Source organism: Cercospora beticola, chromosome 5 (assembly GCF_033473495.1).
Source record: "Cercospora beticola chromosome 5, complete sequence".
NCBI lineage: Eukaryota > Fungi > Ascomycota > Dothideomycetes > Mycosphaerellales > Mycosphaerellaceae > Cercospora > Cercospora beticola.
Window position 1 is genome coordinate 3,817,406 of NC_088939.1, and position 20,702 is coordinate 3,838,107.

The following is a 20,702-nucleotide window of genomic DNA, read 5'->3' on the forward strand; positions in this document are numbered from 1 at the left end:
TTTGTAACCGATCGATGTATAGCTCAGAAATGCTCTTTCCAGAATTTGAACTTCACACCAGGAACCGTCGCTTGCTTGCACGCCTTCTTGATGTCTCTTGCAGCGACGTTGGGCCCACAGAAGTAGACGCCCACCTCGGCCTTTCCTTTACGGTCCTGTATTCCCGCGAGATATTTCTGGTTCATAATTCCTTCCCTCATTGCCACAAAGAGCCTGTTGAAATCTGGTCTGCCGAAATTCGTGCGACTCGACAACTCGGTAAGTGGATCTTTGTCAGTGCCAACACTGTTGAGAACGATATTTTGGGCTGTATCCACATCCATGCGCTGTGTCAAATAGGTATGGATTCGCAGGAACTCCTGTTGACCACCGGCTTCTCCGCCGGACATGTTACTGCTCTGCATTTCCAAAGATTGAAGGAGAGCCTGGAACCATTCAAACGATGTCGTATCCCTGCAGACCCAGATGAACTCAACTCTTCGCAGACGCTTCGGTGGGTTTGGCGAAAGTCGCATATGCCAGATGTTCTTCAAGATTGCGGCCCAAGGTGTAACGCCGATTCCAGTGCCAATCAGAACTGCGATTTCATTTTCGAAGACATCCTCTGCCGGCGCTCCATAAGGCCCGTCAATTCGCAAACGTGGCATCTCTTGGCCATTGTTGAGTGCTACTTCGTACATGCCCATCGGATCCAGATCATCGTACAGTGCTTGCTGCTCCGGTCCAGCTCCTAGCGCGTTCGCCAGAGATCGAGTGAAATCGCCAACTTGGCGAACATGAATGCTGACATATGGATCGAATGGGCATGAAGTGATTGTGAAGGGATGCCACTGATGTTTTGAGACTGATGGCACGTTGATGAATAGCCATTGTCCTGCTTTGTATCGCATGCTCGGCTTTCGGAACTGTATCTCGACGGCATCATAAGGGTGGCGAACGACTTTGATGATCTCGGTCTGGCGACGGGACCTCAATTCGCGGTACACGCGCTCACAAAGATAGATGCCACCGCCTACCAGCTCCCAACGCCAACCTTGGTAGCCGATGCAGTGTCCCCAGAAGTTTTTGCCAGCAAAGGGCGAGTGTGGTTCGACAGAATCTCGCACGAAGCAGCCGGTAGCATGCGTGTACATTCCAAGCAGAAATGGGATGAACAGGTGATGCGTATACCAGAAGGTCTCGAAGCTCTGCTGACGGATCTTGGCATGCGCGGTGGTGTACATCAACAGCATGCACAAGAGCATGACATGGCCTGTGATGCCTCCAGCTTGATGATAGTGAATCTCCAGGGCAGCCTCTTTCCGAATCTGGCTTCTCTCCACGTTGAAGAAGTTGACGTAGTGGGATGCAACGTGTACGATCGTCCATAGCAGGAGGCTGTATGCCACTTGGCGATGGAACCACTGACTCTCATCTAGTGGAAGCCATCGTATTTTCGGCCGGACAACCTTCAGGATGTTGCGACACATTGGCAAGACGATAAGCATCGTATCAACTGATAGACACAAGCCAGCTCCTCGCGAGAACCAGACACTGAATTGCAGCGTGTTGAGTGGCGCCAGTCTCTGATCAGTCACCTGTTTCCACCATCCGATGATGAAGATGGCGATATGTATCCCGTGGAAGAGCGTGTAAAATATGAGCTTCCGTGGCGTGAACTGGGACGCCAGCCATGATTTCCTCTTTGGCACAGCCATGTCGCTGGTCTTGCTGTTATTCGGATCGTGCGAGTTTGACCAGCTGTGCTCCAGTTGCTATGAGGGAATCCGGATCGACACCAGAGTGCGGCCAGGTCTTAATGGTCTCGACTTCTACCGCCACTCTCCCCTTTGCAACGCGTCTGCCGCGAGCTGCGTGTCCTGGTGAGCAGGCACAAGCTCAAAGACAGAGTCGGCAGAGTGATTGAGCAGACCTCACTCCTGTTAAGACAGCATAACTATGCAAAGTCAAGATAAATGAAAAGACGAAGACCAACCTTCTCGAAGCAGGCCTGGCCGATACCGATCACACGGTGCAGCAGAACAGCCGGGCGGCCGTGTGCTCGTGGGCCGCCATCGGTTAGCCCAACAGCGATTCCAGCCTCTCAGAATGCAATTGCTGCAGGTTGTGAGGGCGAGTGGGCGTGGTGCAAAGTTCACGACGTGTGCCTGCAGCACGCACAGCACGACGGGGCGCTTCGGCAGCCCTGCACCTGCATCTCTAACCGCCCACGCTAGCGAGTGCGCTTGGCAAATAGCCTCATTCTCATTGGTGAGCTGGACCACTGGCTTTGTGGACGATTTCCCTCCAAATGTTGTTTGCTGTGCCGCATGCTTGCAGCGCGTCTCGACGACTGCACTTGGTTCCCATGCTATGCCAACTGCTGACCTACCTCGAGATCACGAGACGCAGCACAGGAGTAAATATAACCACCGCAGCGAAGTACGCTCACCAGAAGCCAAGTCGAAGCCTCGGCAGCGACAAGCCGCTCCGCTTTCTCTCTCAGCCAATGATCTTCCGTGAGAGCTACAAGACGACTTCATTCGGCGCTTACAGCACCAGAAATATGCAATGCCCACCGCATCTGCCACGCATCGCGCCAGAAGCGCTTCCAGCTTCGTGGCTGTCCTGTCCTGTCCGTCCTGTGACGAGTCAGCCCATTCAAGCCGCCAAGCAAAATCGTGTGGTGTCCGCGTCTTGATCGCTTCTTTGGTAGGTGCTCGGCAGCCTAGATTTCCGTATTCCTTTCGATCCGATATCACTCTGCATATACACTTCGCTGCGGCTCGCATAGACTTCTTCTCTGCTTGCTCCGCATGCTGTAAGCCTTACGTTCGGGAGCGATCTACCACATCCCATTTTAGGACAACTCCTCGCGCATCCTCGCCACCCAGCTCGACCTCTTCTGTCTCACGCTACCCAGACCATGCCAATTCGCAGATCGAGACGATAGCATTCAGTGCTAGCAGAGTGTGAGACCGGCCGCAGCTCATCATGGGCAAGCTGATCAAGAACCATTGGGCTCGTCTCATCTGCTTGACTGCCGCAATATGTACGCGAGAACAATGTCGCAATGCCAGTTCTTCGTGGATGCTAATGAACCTCGCAGACCAGATTGCCGCTGCAATAGAAGGCTTCTTCTGGCCGAAGTTCTTCTTCGACTTCTTGACGAAAAACTTTGATCATGCCGTCAAGCCGATACCTATACTACAAACCATCAACCTCGTCGTGGGGATCATAACTCTGGCCTACGAATGGCCGCTCAAATTCGTCGCTGGCACGGCGATCCATCAATCTATGGAGGTCCGACTGATGTGGCTACCGCTGGCGAGTCTGAGTAGTCTTCTACTCTATCAAGCGACGAATCCAGCTTTATATTACTTCATTGCGATTATTGTATATTTCTGGGCCTACAGTGAAGGCGAGGTGAGTACTATCGATTGCGTGAATCATGATCTCCAGCTGACATGCTCTTAGGTCATATGTGCCGTTCCATGGACGTTACCACGGAAGATCGATCGGAGACGACAGGAGAAGGCATGATTTGATGACCCATGATACCTATTTGATTTGCATAGCGGAGGACAATGGAGTTCGATACCAAGACCAGGCACAGAAGCCGGCAGAAGAGGATCTCTCTGTTTCGCGCACAGCCGCGCCATTTCGTGTACATAGGCGTGCAACGACAGAGCATAATGCTTGCTCACATGATTACCATCACAATGCGTACCCACATCCTGCTTCGACTTGCATGGTCTGATAGTGCGAATGTGCTATGTCCCTCAAATGTTTGCTTCGCACCATAATGTGATGACCAGGTCTAGGGTTGGTGTTGCCCAAAGGAATTTCGATTGTAAAAGCTGGGTTTCTTTCCGCGTCCGACACGGACCGCCTCATGGTATATGTGCATCGCAATCTCTGCTCCGAGCCATCGCCTTGCCCTCGCCGAATGCTTTACTGCCTGCGTGCCTTCCACGCCAAAGCCTGTTGTACATGAACGCATCCCATTGCGCCCAGTCTCCAATACCAATGGCATCCGACTCCGCGGAAACTACATTACCGCACGAAGTCGCGTCGGCCGCATTGCGCCATCAAACGCAAGCGCTTTCAATGCAATGCATTCCCGTTCGCAGCCCCTGGGGTCTCTTCCATCATCCGCTGAGTACTCTTGCTCTACCTCATGAATCCACCACCTCCTTGTCTCGCCTGCGCCTCTCCTTGCATCTTCTCTGACACCTTGATGTTGACCTCGAAGAACTTCGCGACGCATCGATCGAGGCAGACGGATTCGCCCTTGTTCAGTTCGCCTTCGCGGTAGTTGTTGGGGATGCACTTCTTTGTGCATGTGTCGACGAGCCTGAGACACAATCATTAGCCAAAGATCGAGCGCATCTGAATAGTACGAGCTTACTGGTTGAACATGTTGCCGACCATCTCAATCTCTGCCTCTGCAGCTGCAATCTTCTCCGTCGATGAAGGCTGCGGTCGGCCACCGAATCCGAGGAAAGACATGTTTGCGACTCCGGTATTTTGACTGCTAGCGATTGATCGGATGGAATGGCAGAGCTCGTTGTTGATGTCGTACAAGTGTTACCGGAGATGGATGCGCGAGCTGCGAGTCGCAGCTTCCAGCTTCAACTTTCGTGCCAAGAAAACGGGGATGTCATCGCCGTGCACTTCACGCGTTTCCTCGCCTAAACGTTCAACAACATCCAGAACAAGATGATGGTTTGATGAAGCCATATGCACACCGCAAAGCCTCATGTCAACGAAAGCACAGCCGGCCACGCTCGTACGAGATGTCTCGCCGCCGCCGCTGAGAAAACGCTCAACCGCTCTTGCCAGCAGTGAGCAGAATGAGCCGCAAGATCATCATCCCGTCAAGTCAGAAGCCGCAAAGATTGAAGCGCACGAATTTGCGATCCGAGATCATCTGACCTATTTTGTACAGCATTTGTCTGCTGCGTTGAGGCCCAGCTCAGGTCCTAGAATCACAATCGAGCATTTTCGAAAGTTGTATCTTCGCAATCAGCATGCTAAAGGAGCCCATTTCGTGATTCATCAGCACGATCATCCGATCTCAGGTGTCCACTATGATCTTCGCCTGCAATTCTCCGAGACGAGCTCGGTGAGCTGGGCCATACCCTATGGCTTGCCCGGGAACGCGAATAGTCTTCGACCAAACAGGATGGCAATTGAGACTAGAGTCCATAATCTATGGGTAGGTGATAGTAACAATGCGAACTATATGTACACTATTCCGCGCCTGCCCCTTCAACAGACTATCGCAACGAGCTGACGATGACAGAATAATCTGATTGAATCAGCATCACATGCCACAGGCTCGCTTCTCATATGGGATATTGGTGAATTCGAAGTCCTCGACCGACCCCAGCAGAAGCCTACTCAAACCACAGATGATGAGTTGTGCGAAGCAGAGCAGGAGCCTGCCAAGTTAGAGCCCCAAAACGAGCGCTTGAAGAACGCCTTCCAGTCTCGTCACATACACCTCCGACTACATGGATCTCGCTTGCCTTATGGCTATACCATTGCTCTGCGATTGCCCTCACACAATGACCGAAGTGCCCAGCCTCAGAAGCCAGTACGCAAAAGGCGCCGCATTGACCCTTCGAAGGCGCGTACAGCGAGTATTGCCACCAGTAGTGAAGATGAACCCGATACGGAAGCCAAGGTTAGCTCGAAGCAAGAAGAAGCTCTCGAAGATGATCACCTCGATGCTGCAAATGCTTCAGAAGACGATGGAGATGCGGCAATACGAGCAAACAACGCTTATTCCGGGGCCACAAACACGATCGGATCGGTCCACCAACGTCACTGGTTCCTCACACTCGACCGACCAAATTCTGGATTTCGAAAGGCAAAGGCCGGTCCTGATGCTGGCAGATGGGTAGGGCCCTGGAAAACATTCTACGTTCTTGGTCGAGAACACGAGCGCAGCATTGTCACTGGCAGATTGGCCGATGAAGTCATGGCCGACGAAGGCGTCAAAAAGTTCATTGGGAGAAAGATGTGGCGACTGATAACAGAGTGAAGGCAACTTAGCTCTGAGCCTTCTTCCCGGCATTTCCAACCTGGCACCATGGGTGCACGACCCTCTAGTGCATAATGCTACGCAAGCAACGGGTACTCAGCATCCACCGCCCTCCCAGCTCCCACGACCCCAGTCACCACTCACATCGCCTTCACAACAGCCGCAGGTACAGCTGTCCGACTCATCTCCAACAAGAACTGATGCGCACGGCGAACTACTGCTGGCGTCAACCGGCTCAGTATCCTCCTCTCCGTGCCCTGTCTCAATTCGTTTTCATGGGAGTACCAAACTCTGACCTCCTCTATCATCTTGGCGTGCTCTTGCGGCAGCGATCGCGCCCACAGAACAACCTCATCGGCCTGCCCTTTAAACTCCCTATTTTTATAGTATCGCGCAGCCAGTTTCGTTCGAATGGCACGACAGACTTGTAGAATTGGCGGAGGCTTGTACGTTGCGATGGAGATTCTTGTTATGCTCGGAGCGCCTGAGACCGGGGGGATGTGGAAAGTGTAGTCGTAGATTGGGTCAAAGAGTTCTTGAGGGAGGCGAGCCATGAGCTCGGGAAGAGAAGGGGGGTTCCTTTCGTCAGCCATTGGGCAAGAATTAGATGAGGTGGCGAGGTGAAACCTACGTTCAAGAACTTGTTGCGGTTCGCGAATTTGGTTGCTGCTCGAGGGCAAAGTAATGTCAGAAAACGTGATAGCTTTGTCCTCTTCTGCTTGTGCTGCTTGCTGCTTACGTCCTCAACGGAGCGAGTGGAAGGTCAGAGTTATGTGTAAAAGCCACTTCGCATTGCGTGGCGGTAAGCTCTCCTTCACCAACGCGCCGCACAGATCGGAGTTGGAAGAAGCCAATATGACAGATGAAAGCTGTCCAAACTATAAGTTCCATTTTGTTGAAAGAGCGTTTCTGCCTGTGTATGTGTCTACCAAAAGTTGCCTTGCGATGAAACGTCCCTTCCCCAAAATGTGTCCCAATTTTCTCCATAGCGCCTCGCTAATTCATCACCATGCTATCAAGAGCTCGTCCGTTTGCGTTTCTGTACTCCCGAGGACTCTTCGTCGTATTGTACAAGTTCTATGCTGAAAGTCGATTGACCACTCTACTGCTTCGTATCGCTGAACGCCATCTCCCTGAAGCCGGGTGGAACTTCCCAGCCGTGAGTCTGGCAAGCACGTATGTATCCCTCAGCACCCTCAACTGCACCGTAGTCACGGCTAGCTCCTCCCTCGAGGCGGGCAAAGGGCTCGCTTGCGATGTTCATGCGGATCGACATCAGCACTGACTCCATCGACAGGACGCTCGACCAGCCAGTATTCGTCAGCATCTCCATGCACATCGCCCCTCCCATGACGATGTGGCCGCCTCCACCCTGTGCGAAGGTCTTGAAATGTGGGCGAATTACGCGAACGTATGGTGGCGTGAACGGGAAGTCTTTGTTGAAGCGAATTTCAAGAACAACGCTCTTGATGTCACGCTTCTTCATGTCCTCCGAAAGCGGTAGCTTCTTGCCATTGATCTCGATGGTGTGAAAAGAGTGTAGCTCCACGATCCATTGGTAAGCATTGTCGATCTTTTCAACGTCAATGTACCACCCAAGATCCACCAGCGGCGTGGATTCTTGCACTTTTCGAAGTGACTGTAGCTCTTGCATGAGGCGCTTCGTTGCAGACGGAGTTGCGTAGGTGGGCATGGGCATGATAGGTAAAGTGCCAAAATCTAGCGAGCCTGGAACAAAGTCGGTCTTTGGTGGAGATACGACTTGCTTGGACAGTGAGTTCCCATTGACACGAGGCGCCTGAGATTCTTCGAGTTCGTCTTTCAAGAGGTCCCTGTCTTCTATGTCGGTCATGATGCTTTGCACATCATCGTCCTCGTCGATTACTACGGGGTCTGCAGCTTTACCACTGTACTTCTGCTTCGCAAACGCAAAAGACTTGATCTTCTTGGCCAGCGAGGGTGTGCCCGGCGGCGAAGCCGGTGCAGGCCTCTTTCCGGACTTGATTGCAGATGCAGGTATGACGATGGCCGAATTTCTATCAACACCAGTAGGAGTCCGAGCAGGATCCTGAGGATGAGGATTCTGGGGCATAACCTCTGGCCCGATCTTGACATTCTCATTCTTTGGCGCCACTTGTACAAAGAGGTACCGCGTTTGGATCCAGTCGAGTTGCTTGACCACATAATATGGATTCTGAGACTGGAATTCTGCTGGAGCATTGACAATTTCGTTCAGTGCCAAAGCCGACGATATCTTCAGAACACTGCTTGGCCATGCTCCGCGGATGGTGGTGTTGGCTCCGTAACCATAATAGTTCATGCCAGAATATCCGGTGCTTGTGGAGGCATCTTTCGCGTGGTAGACACCGTCCCCGTAAGCACGGCCGTGATCTGCGTTCTTGTAGTGCAAGCCTTCTCGAATGATCCCGTGCCAGTTGTACAGTGGCGATCCATGCCAGGCAAAGATGGTCTGATGCTGGAGTTTGAGACGGGTCGCAGTGTTGCGCACTTCGGTGATGAATCGCTGCTCTTTGTCTGGGGCACCCATCGCGAAGCGAAATTGCATGTAGTCTTTCATACCATAACACCGCTCCTGCGTCTTTCCAAAGACAGTGGATGCTCCAGCAGTGGACACCGTTCCGTCACCCGTGACTGAGTCATTGCCATCAACTTGCATAATGCACGATCTGTTGCTTGCGATGATCCACCTCAGCAAGCTCAGAGCAGACGAGGAGATGCGATCCGACCAGCTCTGGAGATCGGCTGGTTGCCGCTTGATCAGATAGCTGCGCATTTCTGTTACCGCTGGTAGAGTATCCAGCAAGCGACAAATCGCGAGGCACTTGCCGTTAGCATCGAGACTGCTAAAGTCTTGCGCATACACCTGGAAAGTTGCGTTTACCCACTTCTCGGTCGCTTGCGCCGGGCTGCCACTTCTTGTTGATATGGGCGTCATGGTCGGTGTTTGCAGATCCCCGCCCTGCCCACGAGGATTTGTGCGCTGTTGGTTCAAGACGATTGGAGGATCAACAGAAATGGTAGGAAAATACGTGGTGTCAGAAACTCGGCAATGCAGGTCTTGTCCTTCCATGGAAGAGGCATTGAGCAGAATCCAATCGCCTCGGCGAACAGGGCATGCGTCAGGTCGGTCGAAAAAAATCAGTTCGCGCGCAGCTTGGTCGAATCCAACTTCGAACACTGGAAATGGTTGGTTCTGGCGCTGAACCTTAGAAGGGCTCTCAGCCTTTGTGCCATGGCGTCCGGGAAGGTACTCGGAGCCCAGAGGATTGTAGTCGTTGGCGCCAACAGGGGGAACTGTCAGTGAGAGTCCATCAGGGAAGTCTTTCAGCTTCCGGTTCGCCGCGCTGCTGTAACAAAACGAGACCAACAGATCGACGACGTACGGCTGCGCGATCACTTCATGCTCGATGCTCGGCCCTAAGCCGATGGCCATGTACTGATACAGACACAGTGGCTTGTCGCATACGTAGGGCTTGATTGCTTCAACGTCGGACTCCAACTTGCGGTGGCAGACCAAGCAGAAGTCGGTGCAGCGCACAAAGTGGCGCAGTGTAAACTGCATGGCGAGCAACGGAAAAGAAAACTGTACAACACCAGCGGCTTGATAGTGGTCTGCCCGTACAATTTCTGGAAGAGCATCATTGACCGGCTCTGGCACATACAGCTGGTCAGGAACCACATCGGCATTTGCTTGTGGGCCAGCAGTGGCCTGCATCTCGTCATACCAGCGCTCTGCGCCTCTCCAGTCCAATCCCATGCTTCGGGATCGAAGAATAGGCACGAAGCGCTCCTGCAGAAGTGCGTTCAATGGCTTCGAGATGAATGTGTCGCGGATCGACGAATCCTCGGTGTCCAGTTCGTCAGCCGATGGTAGGTCCGTGCTGCTGATGCTGCTGCGCTCAGTCTTACGAACGTTTGTGAACGCTTTGATGGCTTCTTGTATCGTCGGCTTTGGGCGCTTCCCTACTACCACCCGTATTGCAAGGTTGGGAGCCAAACGAAGTGCTTCGAAACCCTGCAACTGCTCGTTGGTCTTGTAGCCGTTGGGATATTGGATCAGCAGAGTCAGGTACTCATTGGGCTCGATCTGCCATGCTTGCATGGCTTCTTCTGAGATGCCGAGCTTTGCAATCCGAATGGCCACGGCAACATAACTTGAGTTGCCGTCAAGCAGATGGCCCAGATGACCGACTTTGAAGCCCGCAGCCTTTGTGACGCGGAGATCATCGCGAATTCGCTGTCTGAACGTGCGGTCCGGAGTTGTGTGAACTGTCTTTGTGGCGAAGGCTGGATTGTGCGCAGGTGTGTCGACGTCGAATATTTCATGGTCCGAATCATAGACATCGCCGTCGTCGTCGTCGTCGTCGTCGTCATCGACCATTTCCTCTTCCTCGTCCTCGTCGACCTCGTGCTGGTCCTCTAGCATTTGTGAGTCGCCGTCTTGGTCAGGCTGCACTCTACACAGTGTGCTGGCGACGATGTCAAGCATTTCGAACACCGTCTTCTTGTTGATGCCACGAATCGAGCCAAGAGCTGCACTGATGTCTCGAGGGGCGTCCTCGCCACCAAAAATGTAGTATTCATGTGATTTAGGATAATCACCCAGGTCTGGGACCATGGCTGTCACAGTAACCGGTCCATCGGTCAGTGGAGTGGGCGCTCCTGCAAAAGAGAACTCGATCTGACCATCATCCTCGCCAGCACGAACTGCAGAAATTCCAGGAGGAAGTTGGCCGTTCTGAACCTTTTCAAGGTCAGCCACAAATTGGCGGCGCGGCATGGTGAAAAAGTGCAGTCACGTCGCACAACGTGGGATTATCGAGGCGCACAAAACTTGGTGCGGCGAAGAATGAAAGGAGTGAGCGTCGTGTATCGAGAGATGCGTAGATGGAAACTGGCAGTCTTCTGCTGAACAGTGCGCTGAAATGTGTGCTGTGGTCCTGTCGAGTGGTGATTGATGAGCAGTCAGCGGTGCCAGCGTGCGCGCGCGGCTTGTGAATGTTCGAAATTGGTACACGTGGGTACTGCGTGGCCTCAGCGGAAGGCAACGCTGTTCTTGAAGACCGAGCGAGCGGGCTTCGGCTGTGTATCAAAGGGCAGGATCGAGTTTGTCTGTAGCCGCGATCAAAGTGAAGGTCGGTCTAGTCTGTGCGGCAGGTCCTGCATGTGTCAGTTTGCTGTTGCACAGCAGGCGGGCCTCCCGTGACGCTGGTGAAGCAAGACACGACCGCGCTGTTGTTCTCGAAGGTGAAAGGCGAACGTGAAGGGGAGCACACTCCGAGCCTGTTGAGAGGCGTCGAATGGCAAGTTGGTCCGTCTATCAACAGGCGACAGTCACCAACACCCACTGGGAGTCAATATTCAGTCCGCAGCTCACCGGTGGCAGTGGCAGCAGGCCAGGCACAGCGCGGCAACGAGGCAGCGCGCGCGCATCCAAAGAGCGCGTTGTTGCCTGAAGCTTGATCCTCGTTGTGGAAGGAACGTGGCGCCAGCAACGGCCCGCCCCGCTTCATGCATGTGCAGATCAATCCATCTACCACGAACGCGCTCAATGCTGTCACGGTGCTGTGTTCGTAACTGCAGACCGAGGCAACCATGGCCATCCCGACCGTCAAGTCGCCCGCTGGAAACACCGAGCCCAAGTCGTTGCATGTGGCCGATAGCAACGTCCAGCCCTTTCTCCAGCCCGACTTTGACCCAGTCGACTACCTGAATAGCACACTCCCGCCCCTCTCGCTGTCTTCCACGGCACAACGAGCCGGTAGAGCAGTCGCGTTGCCCGAACTCTCCTCGCAGCTCCAGACACTCCTGGCACAATGGAACGCACAGACGACGCGTCTGTCGAACACCTTGACCCAGCTCACCGATGAGATCATTCGGAGTGGCAGCAGGTTGGCTTATGAAGTGGAAGTGTTGCGGGGAGAGACACTCGGGTTGACCGATACCTTCGAGACTGGATTGAAGAAAGAACTTGAACTTTTCGTGCCGGGCAAGTCGGCAGAAGATGAGCAGATCACTCCACTTGGAGCAAACGAGCAGGAGACGGGCAACATAGAAGCACGAAAGGATGCAGGAGAGGCCCCAGACAAGTCTATAGAACCCGAATTTCTCGAGAAGTTACGTCAGTTGACCACTGTCCGCGAGCGCCTCGATGCCGTCGTCAAGACCTTTGGTTCAGCTATGCAATGGCCATTGGCGCCTTCAGAAACCTCTTTGACCTCGTCCTTGATATCAGTCTCGGGCCCAGAGAGCAGCGATGATACCAGAACACGCGAAGAGAAGGGCAAAGAGTATGCCGAGAAGCTACGAAACGAAATCAACGACTTGCTGGCAATCGGAGCGGAGGGTCTCGATGCGGCTAATGCGCGAGTCGAGGAAATGCGAGGGCTTGCCGAGATATTCAAGGGCACGGCTGAAGAGAAGGCCCGACTTCACTTTGTCGAGTCCTTGCAGAAGACTGTGGATGACAAGCGGAAGGCGCTGGGTAGAACAACTGCAACGAACAACAAGACTGTTCCCGCGACTGCACGAGGTTACGACCTTCGATATGGCCAAGCGCCAAGCGAAGGTGGATCTGGATATGGCTTCTTACAGAATTTGAGAAATCTGAAGAACGAGGTGTACATGGACTGAGCGACAGATTACGCCCTGCATTTTTACAGCTTTCGGTAGCTGCTCCGTGTTCAGACGGAGAACAGTACAAAATTGAACATCCGCAGTCAGGGCACAGAGAGCAACATAAATCGAGCGGCGAAACACTTGCATTTCGAACAGAGAGGAGAGAACCTACATATGTGCCCGGCCGGCAAGCACCTACAACTTCGCCTCGTCCAAACTTCGGAGGACCTCAGCCGCGCCTCGCTCACCCGATCTGACGGCTCCCTCCATATAACCTTTCCACTCGTAAGCCGTCTCTGTCCCCACAAAATGCAACTTGCCCGCCGGCTCCCTCAGCACTTTCTCAAACTTGGTCAATCCGCCAGGGCCCAGGACCGGACAAGGACAACCTTGGGACCACTGCTCGTTCCGCCAAATCTGCTCTTCAATATGAATCGGCTCTTCCACATGAGCGAACTTCCCGAAAAGTTTATGAATGTGTTCCAGCACCGCTTCCTCGCGCGCTTCGTCCGACAAGGCCATCCAGTCGCGAGCCGGCTGACCAACGATGAAGCACGTGAGACTGTAGTGCTTGTCGGCATCAACGCTGCTATCTCGCGTTACAACGCAAGGGCCTTTTGCGGATTGGGACATTCCTGTGAGACCGTGCTTGCGCCACCAGGGAGACCGGTAGAACACGATCGATTTACAGTAATCCCCGAGTCTTGAAGATCTGGACAATTCGAGCTTTTCAACCGGCAGAGGCGGGCTGAACGTGATCTCCTGGTACAAAGGTGTCGGGACGGAGACGATCACTCTCGAAGCCTCGAAAACTCCTCTGGCAGAAGTGACTCGCACGCCTGCTCCTTGGATCTGCTCGATGCGACGAACGGGCGACATCAGGATGAGTGCGTCTTCTGGAAGTTCTGTGGCGAGAGATTTGCTGAACGATTGTGTCCCGGAATAAATCCGCAAATATTGGCCCCCATTCTTCTGGTCGGAGCGCATTTGCATGTATCCTCCGCCGGATTTGCAGTAGTCAAGGAAGTACAAGGCGCTCAGCTCAGAAGGCTCCACTCCTAGCATGGCGCGTGTACCGACTCGGAGAGCATTTATGGCATGTTCGCTGGGATTGAGGGTTTGCAGCCATTGTTCAAACGTTATATCATCGAGGTCTTTACGCAGCTTTTGGCCCGATGCAACTGGACTTGAGATGTCGATCTGCTGGCACGTCGCTTCGAAGATATCCCGCACGCGAATGACATCTTCAATGTGAGCTTTGTCTGTTGCACTGGCGAGCAATTGGCCGTAAGGATGCGATTTGTGATTTCCAATGCCTTCGTCGCAGATAATGCTGCCATCGGTATTTTGGGTTATCAATTCCAATCCATCTACATACTGTTAGCAGTGGTACAGATGCAATCAGCAGATGGAATGGGTTCAACCTACATTTTCGAGCCAGAGCATACATCTTCGATTGATTCGTATCATTGATCCACGCGGCGCCTACATCACAGACACTGCCCTGTGCAGACCGCGACCATGTCTTTCCACCCACGCGATCACGAGCTTCCAAGACTTTGACTGCTTTCCCAGCTTTGTGCAGATCGACTGCGGCCTGAAGTCCACTCAAACCAGCACCTACTACAACAACATCAACGCGCTCCGTTGCATGTTGAGGAATGGCAGCCGTCGCCTCAATCTCGAACAGAAATTCCGGCACGGCGAGCTGCTCGACGGGAATCAACGTCGAAGCGGGCCGATGATCTCCCAGGAACTCCATCAAGATTGGTCGATGGCGTGGGCTCTTGGAGTCATAGTTGACAATATAGTAGTTGAGCTTCAGAATATCTTGTACGCGAGCTCCAGCTGCTTCGAGACATCGCCCGAGGTTGCTTATGGCGAGCTTGTACTGTTCCACAGGATCACTGGGTACGGTTCCATCTGGTCTTGCACCGATTTGGCCTGCCAATGTGACGATTGTGCAAGGCCCGTTGCTGTGGGTGACTGATGAATAGTACGGCGAGGTTCTGATGCCGTAGGGTGAGATCTTGGCAGCTCCAAAGGGCGGATCACTGGACTTGTTTGACATTTTTATGATTTCTGGAGCTGCACCAAAGATGGAAGTCTGCGGGAAAGCTATATACTGTTATCAGTGCCGTGTGGCATTGCACGCAGTCGTACGAGCTCAGCTCTGAATTGAGGTGGAGCAGCTCTCGGGCCGTGGCGTTCTTCACTTCGGATCTCTTGGCGACATCTCGGCATATTCTTAAGCGTGGTGGTGAAGAGCACGATTATCTGTGGAAAGTCGTAATTCACGCGTTCGAAGGCCTTGAGATCACAAACCTCGTTCACCCTTGGCATTCGCATATTTTTGTTTGGGACGACTTGTTCGAGCAATTGATGCAGCGAATTGTCTGGAATGGCGTTTGCCGATGCCAGCATCGAATCCTTGCCGTCCAGTATGCAATTGCCAATATTGCATGCTTCGGTGAAGTATTGCGTGGCGAGGCCAAAGCATCATGCAGGTGCAGGCGCAACTGTGTATCGAGACGCGAAGTCGGGAAAGCACCTTCCCCATGACTGTACGTGTCGTGCTGCCTAGCCAAAACCACAGCAGTTCTCGCCCGTGAACATCAGCACACGCTACACAACCAAGAGCATCACAACGTCTTTGTACACAGGGAATACCATGGCGTCGCCAGGACCGGTGAGGAAGGTCGAGCATTGCCACCGAGTCTGAAACTTGTTGGCTAACTGAATCAGCAGCCACCGCGATGCATGTTATTCGAGCTCTCGGCTGAGTTACGCAACGTGATATACGAACAAGTGCTCATTATCTCCGACTGTAACGATTACATCCAGCTCGAACCAGCGACAGGACTACAAGTGCCTGCCTTGCTGCAAGTCTGTCATCAAGTCCGCAACGAAGCGGCTCAGATGTACTTCGAAGAAAACTTCTTCCAGCTCTGGCTCATGGGTTGCAGTCCAAGATTGCTATATGAATGGATTGAAATGGCCACGCGCTATGTCGGCCGCGCTTGTGTTGATGGCAAGCTCAACGACCGCTCAATCGACTACAACACGTATGATAACGAAGATCCGAGCAACATCATCCAGTGGTGTAAACTCGTTCGCGAAGGCAAGCTACCAGCATGGGACTGTAGCCCGGAGGATATCAAGTATGGTTCTGCGTGTCCCACTGTGGTCGCCGGTCAGCGGCTCGCGATGCAGATGAAATTCAGACCATGGGCAGAGTTCGTTGCCGCTTTCGAACTACTTCACTACGCTGTTGAGGGCACGCGCGAGCAGATTATGACACTAAATTTGATTCGCTACTGAAGTCTGGCATCGAATGGATGCCTCGGTGCTGGAGCTTTGAGTGGGCAGACATGATGGCCGTAGACATTGACCAAATGCTTGAGCGCCAGGCCGCATCGCGGCTACTGCGAGAAATTCGATCTTTTAGGTGCAGAGGCGGCCATGCACGTTGAAAGATACACGGAATTGTCTTCGGGCCCCGGGTCCACACCAGGGCAGCCAGCTTACTCACGTCGCGGCTTTTGGCTCTATTCCGTCGGATGCAGAGGTGGAACCCGGTAGATGCAGTAGTTGCACAAGCCCATGAAGAATTGAACAACAATGGGCATTGGTAGCGAGTCGGAGCAATTCAGAACTTGTAAAAGTGAAGGAAAGTCTCGGCGCGTTCGGCTTTACTGGGAAGCAATGATCGGGTCCGAAGCTTGAAAGTAGGCGGTATGTTTCGAAGGCACGCGACATGTTCCCAAAGAAGACGGTGCGCCTTCAAAGCAGAAGTTACGGCTCGGCGTATTTATTTTCGGTACAACGAACCAATGCTACTCATCAGAGGTCGAGTGAAAGAGACACATCTCGGCACATTCGGTTACTAATCTATGTCATCTGTACTGTCAGCCCTCATCTCAAAGTCGGGACCGAAAATGCTGATGATGTCGGAGTCCAGGCCGTTCGAGTACACATAAATCGGGAGGACGCAGAGTGTTCAAGTTCCCCAAGCAGGCAGGTTCCTCAGCACATTCCAGCTAATTCCATTCACTTCTTTCAAGTCCCGGCGACAAGCATAATCAACATGCGTTTCACAGCATTTCTCGCGACTATCATCGCGTTGTTGACCTTCAGCTTTGCAGCTCCAATGCCACAGGTTAGCTCACTTCCAGGCCTGCTGTTGGACATGCTAACACGTGTCATTAGGGATCTGTTGACAGTATGTCGACACTGGAAGCGCGTGGCATTGCTTCTCTGGCGCTCAAATTCATCAAGAAGATAAACCCGGCAAAGCCGCCGAGCCCCATGAAGCCAATCTCGCCGGCGATGAAAGCGGAGCACCAGCGGATGGAACTGCTTAGGAAACAGCCTTGGTACAAGGAGCCAACCAATTGAGCTTCATCGAGGCTTGAAATGGTTTGTCAAGCTTGCTCCTTGGAAAATTCCATTCTGCTGACGTAGAATAGCTGGCTGGGACGAGGGACTGCGTTCGCCAAAAGAGCTCTGGTAGCCATAATCGCTGCAGCCTGAACAGGCCATTGTTCAGAGCATTCTAGTTTGCAGCAGAGTTAGAGATGGATCCGTTAACGGCTTTCTATTATACAGTGTCAGTCCAATAGTGGTCATTGTATCGGTGTAGAGAAAGTAGAATCGCTAGTATTTTTTCAGAGATAGGCTCTAGTACACTAGACTCTTATACTTAAACTCGATGCATCATCTTCTTCAATACAATGCTTTTCAGTCTGGTAAAGCATCTAATTGCACTTCGCTCGGTGTTTCGCAAGTCTCCAGTCGACAGGCAGGGTCGCCGGCCTTCCCATGTCAGTCTCGCTGTCTTATTGCATAGTGCCTCTCGCGTATCCATCGAGATGCCAACCGTCGCCATCAAATGTGTGACGAACACGAATGAGTTATCGCTGGACATGGATGCATAGGACAAGCAGACATGCACGAAGCCAGTGGACTTGGTAAAGTTGGTATGGAGTGAGGGTCTTGGCGCTTGTCGGCTTCGCCGCGGAGGTGACTTGCTCCTTTCGATACCAATGCACGTGTAGCAGAAGAATGCTGTAGCAGCATCACACGACCAGCACAATGCCATCCTCGCTGCTCTCACACTCCCTCCGCCCATCTCTCATATCATCAGATGCCGCGCAATATGTGTGCAAAACATGCCGCCGCAACACTGCATCGTACCGACGGACGAGAAAGATGCTCCGCGTGAAGCAGGATCCTTCATTCGCGCCCTCGACGACAGAGAAGACCGAACACATCATCTACAACCCTCCGCCGAGCGCGCCGAATGTATATCACACACCACCGAAGTTTTTGCCTGAGTCTGATCCACGGAGGAAGCTACACATCGAAGCTGCTGCTGCAGCGGCAGCAGATGCACCCCAAAAGTCCACATCAGTCCTTGCCGCAATAGCAGCACAACGAGCGGCATCACAATCGAAAGCCGCAGACTTGAAGCCTATACGGCCTATATACGAGAAGAAATACCATCTCACACAAGACGATATTGATGAAATCCGGAGGTTACGGATGGAGGATCCCAAACACTGGTCACGATTAAGATTGGCGGAAAAGTTCAATTGCTCGCAGTTCTTTGTCAGTTTGTGCGTTACCGCACCGGAAGTAGCAAAAGAGAAGGACGCGGAAGCCGATGCCGCCAGAGCGAGATGGGGCCGACGGAAGAAGGAAGCACGAGAGGCCAGGGTCGAGAGGAAGAAGCTTTGGGGGCAGGAGGCGTGAGCGCCGGAATAATGAGGGAAATGGATACAGACCTCAGTCAGAAAACGCATTCAAAAGCACGCCCCGCGACAGCTCACAGACTGTTTGTGCCGTGTCGCACTGCCATTGGCGAGCGATGAGCTATTTGGGAGACCAGCTCGAGCCTGTTCCGGGGCAGCTTTTCCCTGCTGTACAAGCGGCATACCTCCTAGCAGAGGATACAGTAGGGCCCACGACCGAGCGCGGCCCTACCTATCGCACGTGGTCGAAGCCAGGAGTGCGTGCAGTTGGTCCGCCACGAGTCATAGGCATGCGATGTACACACATGCACGACATGTACGATATCAAAACAACATCAGGAAGACAATCGCAGAGCTCGTGATTTCCACGCTTCGCCTCACAGCATCGGAAGAGCGCTGACCTATCGACCCTCACTTACCATACAAGCAGCCAGCTGCAACTACTTGAGTGAGAGACGAACTTCTATACACTGCAGCACCTACATCTAATTCGAGTCTCAAGCTGGTAATTCCTGTAACTCAATTCTTCTGCTCCAATAACCACTGCACGCCTTTGACAGAATCTTCAACAAACCTTTTGCTGGCTTTCATTGTTGGGAAAATGCTCCAATATCCGTGCGGCTGTCCAGGATACATATCGACCTTAGTCTCCGTGCCCTCATCTTCCCTCAAAAGCCTCTCGTAAACCAGTGCCTCATCACGCAGAGGATCTGCGCCACAGATCTGGAAGTACTGCGGTGGAAGGCCCTTGTGGCCTGTCTTCCAGACCAAAGGGCTGAAGAGAGGATCACTTCGGTCTTTGGGCTCGATATAGTTGTTGAGGAAAAGTTCCATCGCTCCGTGGCTGAGAATTGGGGCATTGCGTAACTGGTCTCGAGACAAAAGGTCTTTCTTGAATTGTTCCGGGTAGGCAGAGTTGTCACAGACGGCTGGGATCATGAGGTGGCAGCCTGTAACGGGCGGCGAGAGATTCTCGTCGCGGGCGAGATGAGACATCGTGGCTGTAATGTTGCCGCCAGCGGATGTGCCGCCGATTGTGAAGCCTTTGGAAGGATCCGCTCCTAATGCCGTTGCGTTTGCTGCAGCCTAATATCCCTGGAGTCAGCAGTGGCACTGTGAGCTGCTCGACCCTCCCTGATACCACTCACCCATTTGGTAGCATCCCAGCAATCATTGTGCGCAGTGGGAAACTTCCACTCTGGCCCAAGCCTGTAATCGATGTTCACCACCGTCATGCCCAATTTGCTCGCCATGAGCTTGCACAACAGGTCCTCGCCTGTCAAATCACCAATGCACCACCCACCGCCATGATACATCACGCCCAAAGGCCCTGGCGCTGGCACGTTTTGAGGATGATATGTTCTCACGGTGATCTCGTGTCCGTCCCGCATCTTGACTTGGTGGTCTTGTTCTTTCACATCAGTGAAAACGGGTGGAGCCATGGCTTGAGCCATAGCTTTCTTTGCGTTCTCGAGGAAGTCTCGCATCGCCTGTATATTGGGAAAGGCGCCCAAATCTGGGCTACCGCCCGCAGCTTTGACGGTTTCGTTCCATTCTTCGTCAAGTTGACCAAGAGAGGACCAATTCTTAATGTCTGCCATAGTGGGTCAATCAAGAGATCGATCTAAAGCAGCTTGATAATCGAGGAGTAATGAAGGTAAGATTGGGGTGAGTAGGAAAGAAAGAGAGGTGGATGTGCCCTCTTGTACCTTGCCTCCTCATGAACAGAAACACTACAATAGCCGGGCGTCGATCACGGGTACGCCGTCTGCTTGAGCTCTTCAGCCCAAGGATGCAATGTCGGGCTGGATCGTGACCGATCACCGCGTGGGTGTAGCAAGACTAGTACTAGCATTGAGCTTACGATAGGAAGAGGGGTAGGAAGGCCTTCGACCGGTTCGGTAATCTGGGCGGTATAGTGTAGAAGGGTCTCAATAGCTTGGCTAAGGTGATCGGCAACGTCGAGCTGAAACTGAAGTCGCGAGTCCTTTCATGGCAGCCGTGGCTAACGATTTTTGTACAGTACTCTATATCATCATCAAATTTCTTGTATCATCTATCATAATCTCAAGAGGATGGTATGCGGCATATATCCCCGGCTCGTAATGTTAGCTGATGTCGGGTCGTACGACTCGAACTGTCCATCGTTAAAAGCCTTGGCGCTACGGAGCCAGAGTATCCGGAAGAACATTGTGCTCAAACATAATCCACTCTTCCGAGTGGCCCGCGACAGCCTTGCGACTAGGACCGTAAAAGCTGAAGGAATATTTTATCAGATA

At 52.8% G+C, this 20,702-nt stretch overlaps 11 protein-coding genes across 11 annotated transcripts; 6 read left to right on the top strand and 5 right to left on the bottom strand.

The window, feature by feature from the left end:
* Positions 1-23: 23 nt before the first annotated feature.
* RHO25_008673 (uncharacterized protein) lies at positions 24-1,697 on the bottom strand (the record flags this gene model as incomplete). The annotated part of the gene is made up of 1 exon (XM_023604480.2): positions 24-1,697. The coding sequence occupies one exon, from the start codon at positions 1,695-1,697 to the stop codon at positions 24-26; it is 1,674 nt and encodes a 557-aa protein (XP_023460802.1).
* A 1,276-nt stretch (positions 1,698-2,973) lies between these two features.
* RHO25_008674 (uncharacterized protein) lies at positions 2,974-3,522 on the top strand (the record flags this gene model as incomplete). The annotated part of the gene is made up of 3 exons (XM_023604481.2): positions 2,974-3,031; positions 3,089-3,405; positions 3,457-3,522. 3 exons carry the CDS (start codon positions 2,974-2,976, stop codon positions 3,520-3,522), a joined length of 441 nt encoding a protein of 146 aa, XP_023460583.1.
* Positions 3,523-4,152: 630 nt separating this feature from the next.
* Positions 4,153-4,491, bottom strand: TIM10 (protein transporter tim10; the record flags this gene model as incomplete). The annotated part of the gene is made up of 2 exons (XM_023604482.2): positions 4,153-4,336; positions 4,391-4,491. 2 exons carry the CDS (start codon positions 4,489-4,491, stop codon positions 4,153-4,155), a joined length of 285 nt encoding a protein of 94 aa, XP_023460803.2.
* A 250-nt stretch (positions 4,492-4,741) lies between these two features.
* Positions 4,742-6,031, top strand: RHO25_008676 (uncharacterized protein; the record flags this gene model as incomplete). The annotated part of the gene is made up of 2 exons (XM_023604483.1): positions 4,742-5,200; positions 5,288-6,031. 2 exons carry the CDS (start codon positions 4,742-4,744, stop codon positions 6,029-6,031), a joined length of 1,203 nt encoding a protein of 400 aa, XP_023460804.1.
* A 1,102-nt stretch (positions 6,032-7,133) lies between these two features.
* Positions 7,134-10,832, bottom strand: RHO25_008677 (uncharacterized protein; the record flags this gene model as incomplete). Its single annotated transcript, XM_023604484.2, has 1 exon — positions 7,134-10,832. The coding sequence occupies one exon, from the start codon at positions 10,830-10,832 to the stop codon at positions 7,134-7,136; it is 3,699 nt and encodes a 1,232-aa protein (XP_023460809.1).
* An 815-nt stretch (positions 10,833-11,647) lies between these two features.
* RHO25_008678 (uncharacterized protein) lies at positions 11,648-12,685 on the top strand (the record flags this gene model as incomplete). Its single annotated transcript, XM_023604485.2, has 1 exon — positions 11,648-12,685. The coding sequence occupies one exon, from the start codon at positions 11,648-11,650 to the stop codon at positions 12,683-12,685; it is 1,038 nt and encodes a 345-aa protein (XP_023460810.1).
* A 180-nt stretch (positions 12,686-12,865) lies between these two features.
* On the bottom strand, positions 12,866-14,741 carry RHO25_008679 (uncharacterized protein; the record flags this gene model as incomplete). Its single annotated transcript, XM_023604486.2, has 2 exons — positions 12,866-14,040; positions 14,099-14,741. The coding sequence occupies 2 exons, from the start codon at positions 14,739-14,741 to the stop codon at positions 12,866-12,868; spliced, it is 1,818 nt and encodes a 605-aa protein (XP_023460836.1).
* A 600-nt stretch (positions 14,742-15,341) lies between these two features.
* RHO25_008680 (uncharacterized protein) lies at positions 15,342-15,991 on the top strand (the record flags this gene model as incomplete). The annotated part of the gene is made up of 2 exons (XM_023604487.2): positions 15,342-15,359; positions 15,419-15,991. 2 exons carry the CDS (start codon positions 15,342-15,344, stop codon positions 15,989-15,991), a joined length of 591 nt encoding a protein of 196 aa, XP_023460835.1.
* A 766-nt stretch (positions 15,992-16,757) lies between these two features.
* On the top strand, positions 16,758-17,068 carry RHO25_008681 (uncharacterized protein; the record flags this gene model as incomplete). The annotated part of the gene is made up of 2 exons (XM_023604488.2): positions 16,758-16,829; positions 16,880-17,068. 2 exons carry the CDS (start codon positions 16,758-16,760, stop codon positions 17,066-17,068), a joined length of 261 nt encoding a protein of 86 aa, XP_023460838.1.
* A 696-nt stretch (positions 17,069-17,764) lies between these two features.
* RHO25_008682 (mitochondrial 54S ribosomal protein mL58) lies at positions 17,765-18,424 on the top strand (the record flags this gene model as incomplete). The annotated part of the gene is made up of 1 exon (XM_023604489.2): positions 17,765-18,424. One exon carries the CDS (start codon positions 17,765-17,767, stop codon positions 18,422-18,424), a length of 660 nt encoding a protein of 219 aa, XP_023460837.1.
* Positions 18,425-18,942: 518 nt separating this feature from the next.
* Positions 18,943-20,024, bottom strand: RHO25_008683 (uncharacterized protein; the record flags this gene model as incomplete). The annotated part of the gene is made up of 2 exons (XM_023604490.2): positions 18,943-19,509; positions 19,572-20,024. 2 exons carry the CDS (start codon positions 20,022-20,024, stop codon positions 18,943-18,945), a joined length of 1,020 nt encoding a protein of 339 aa, XP_023460832.1.
* Positions 20,025-20,702: the final 678 nt, after the last annotated feature.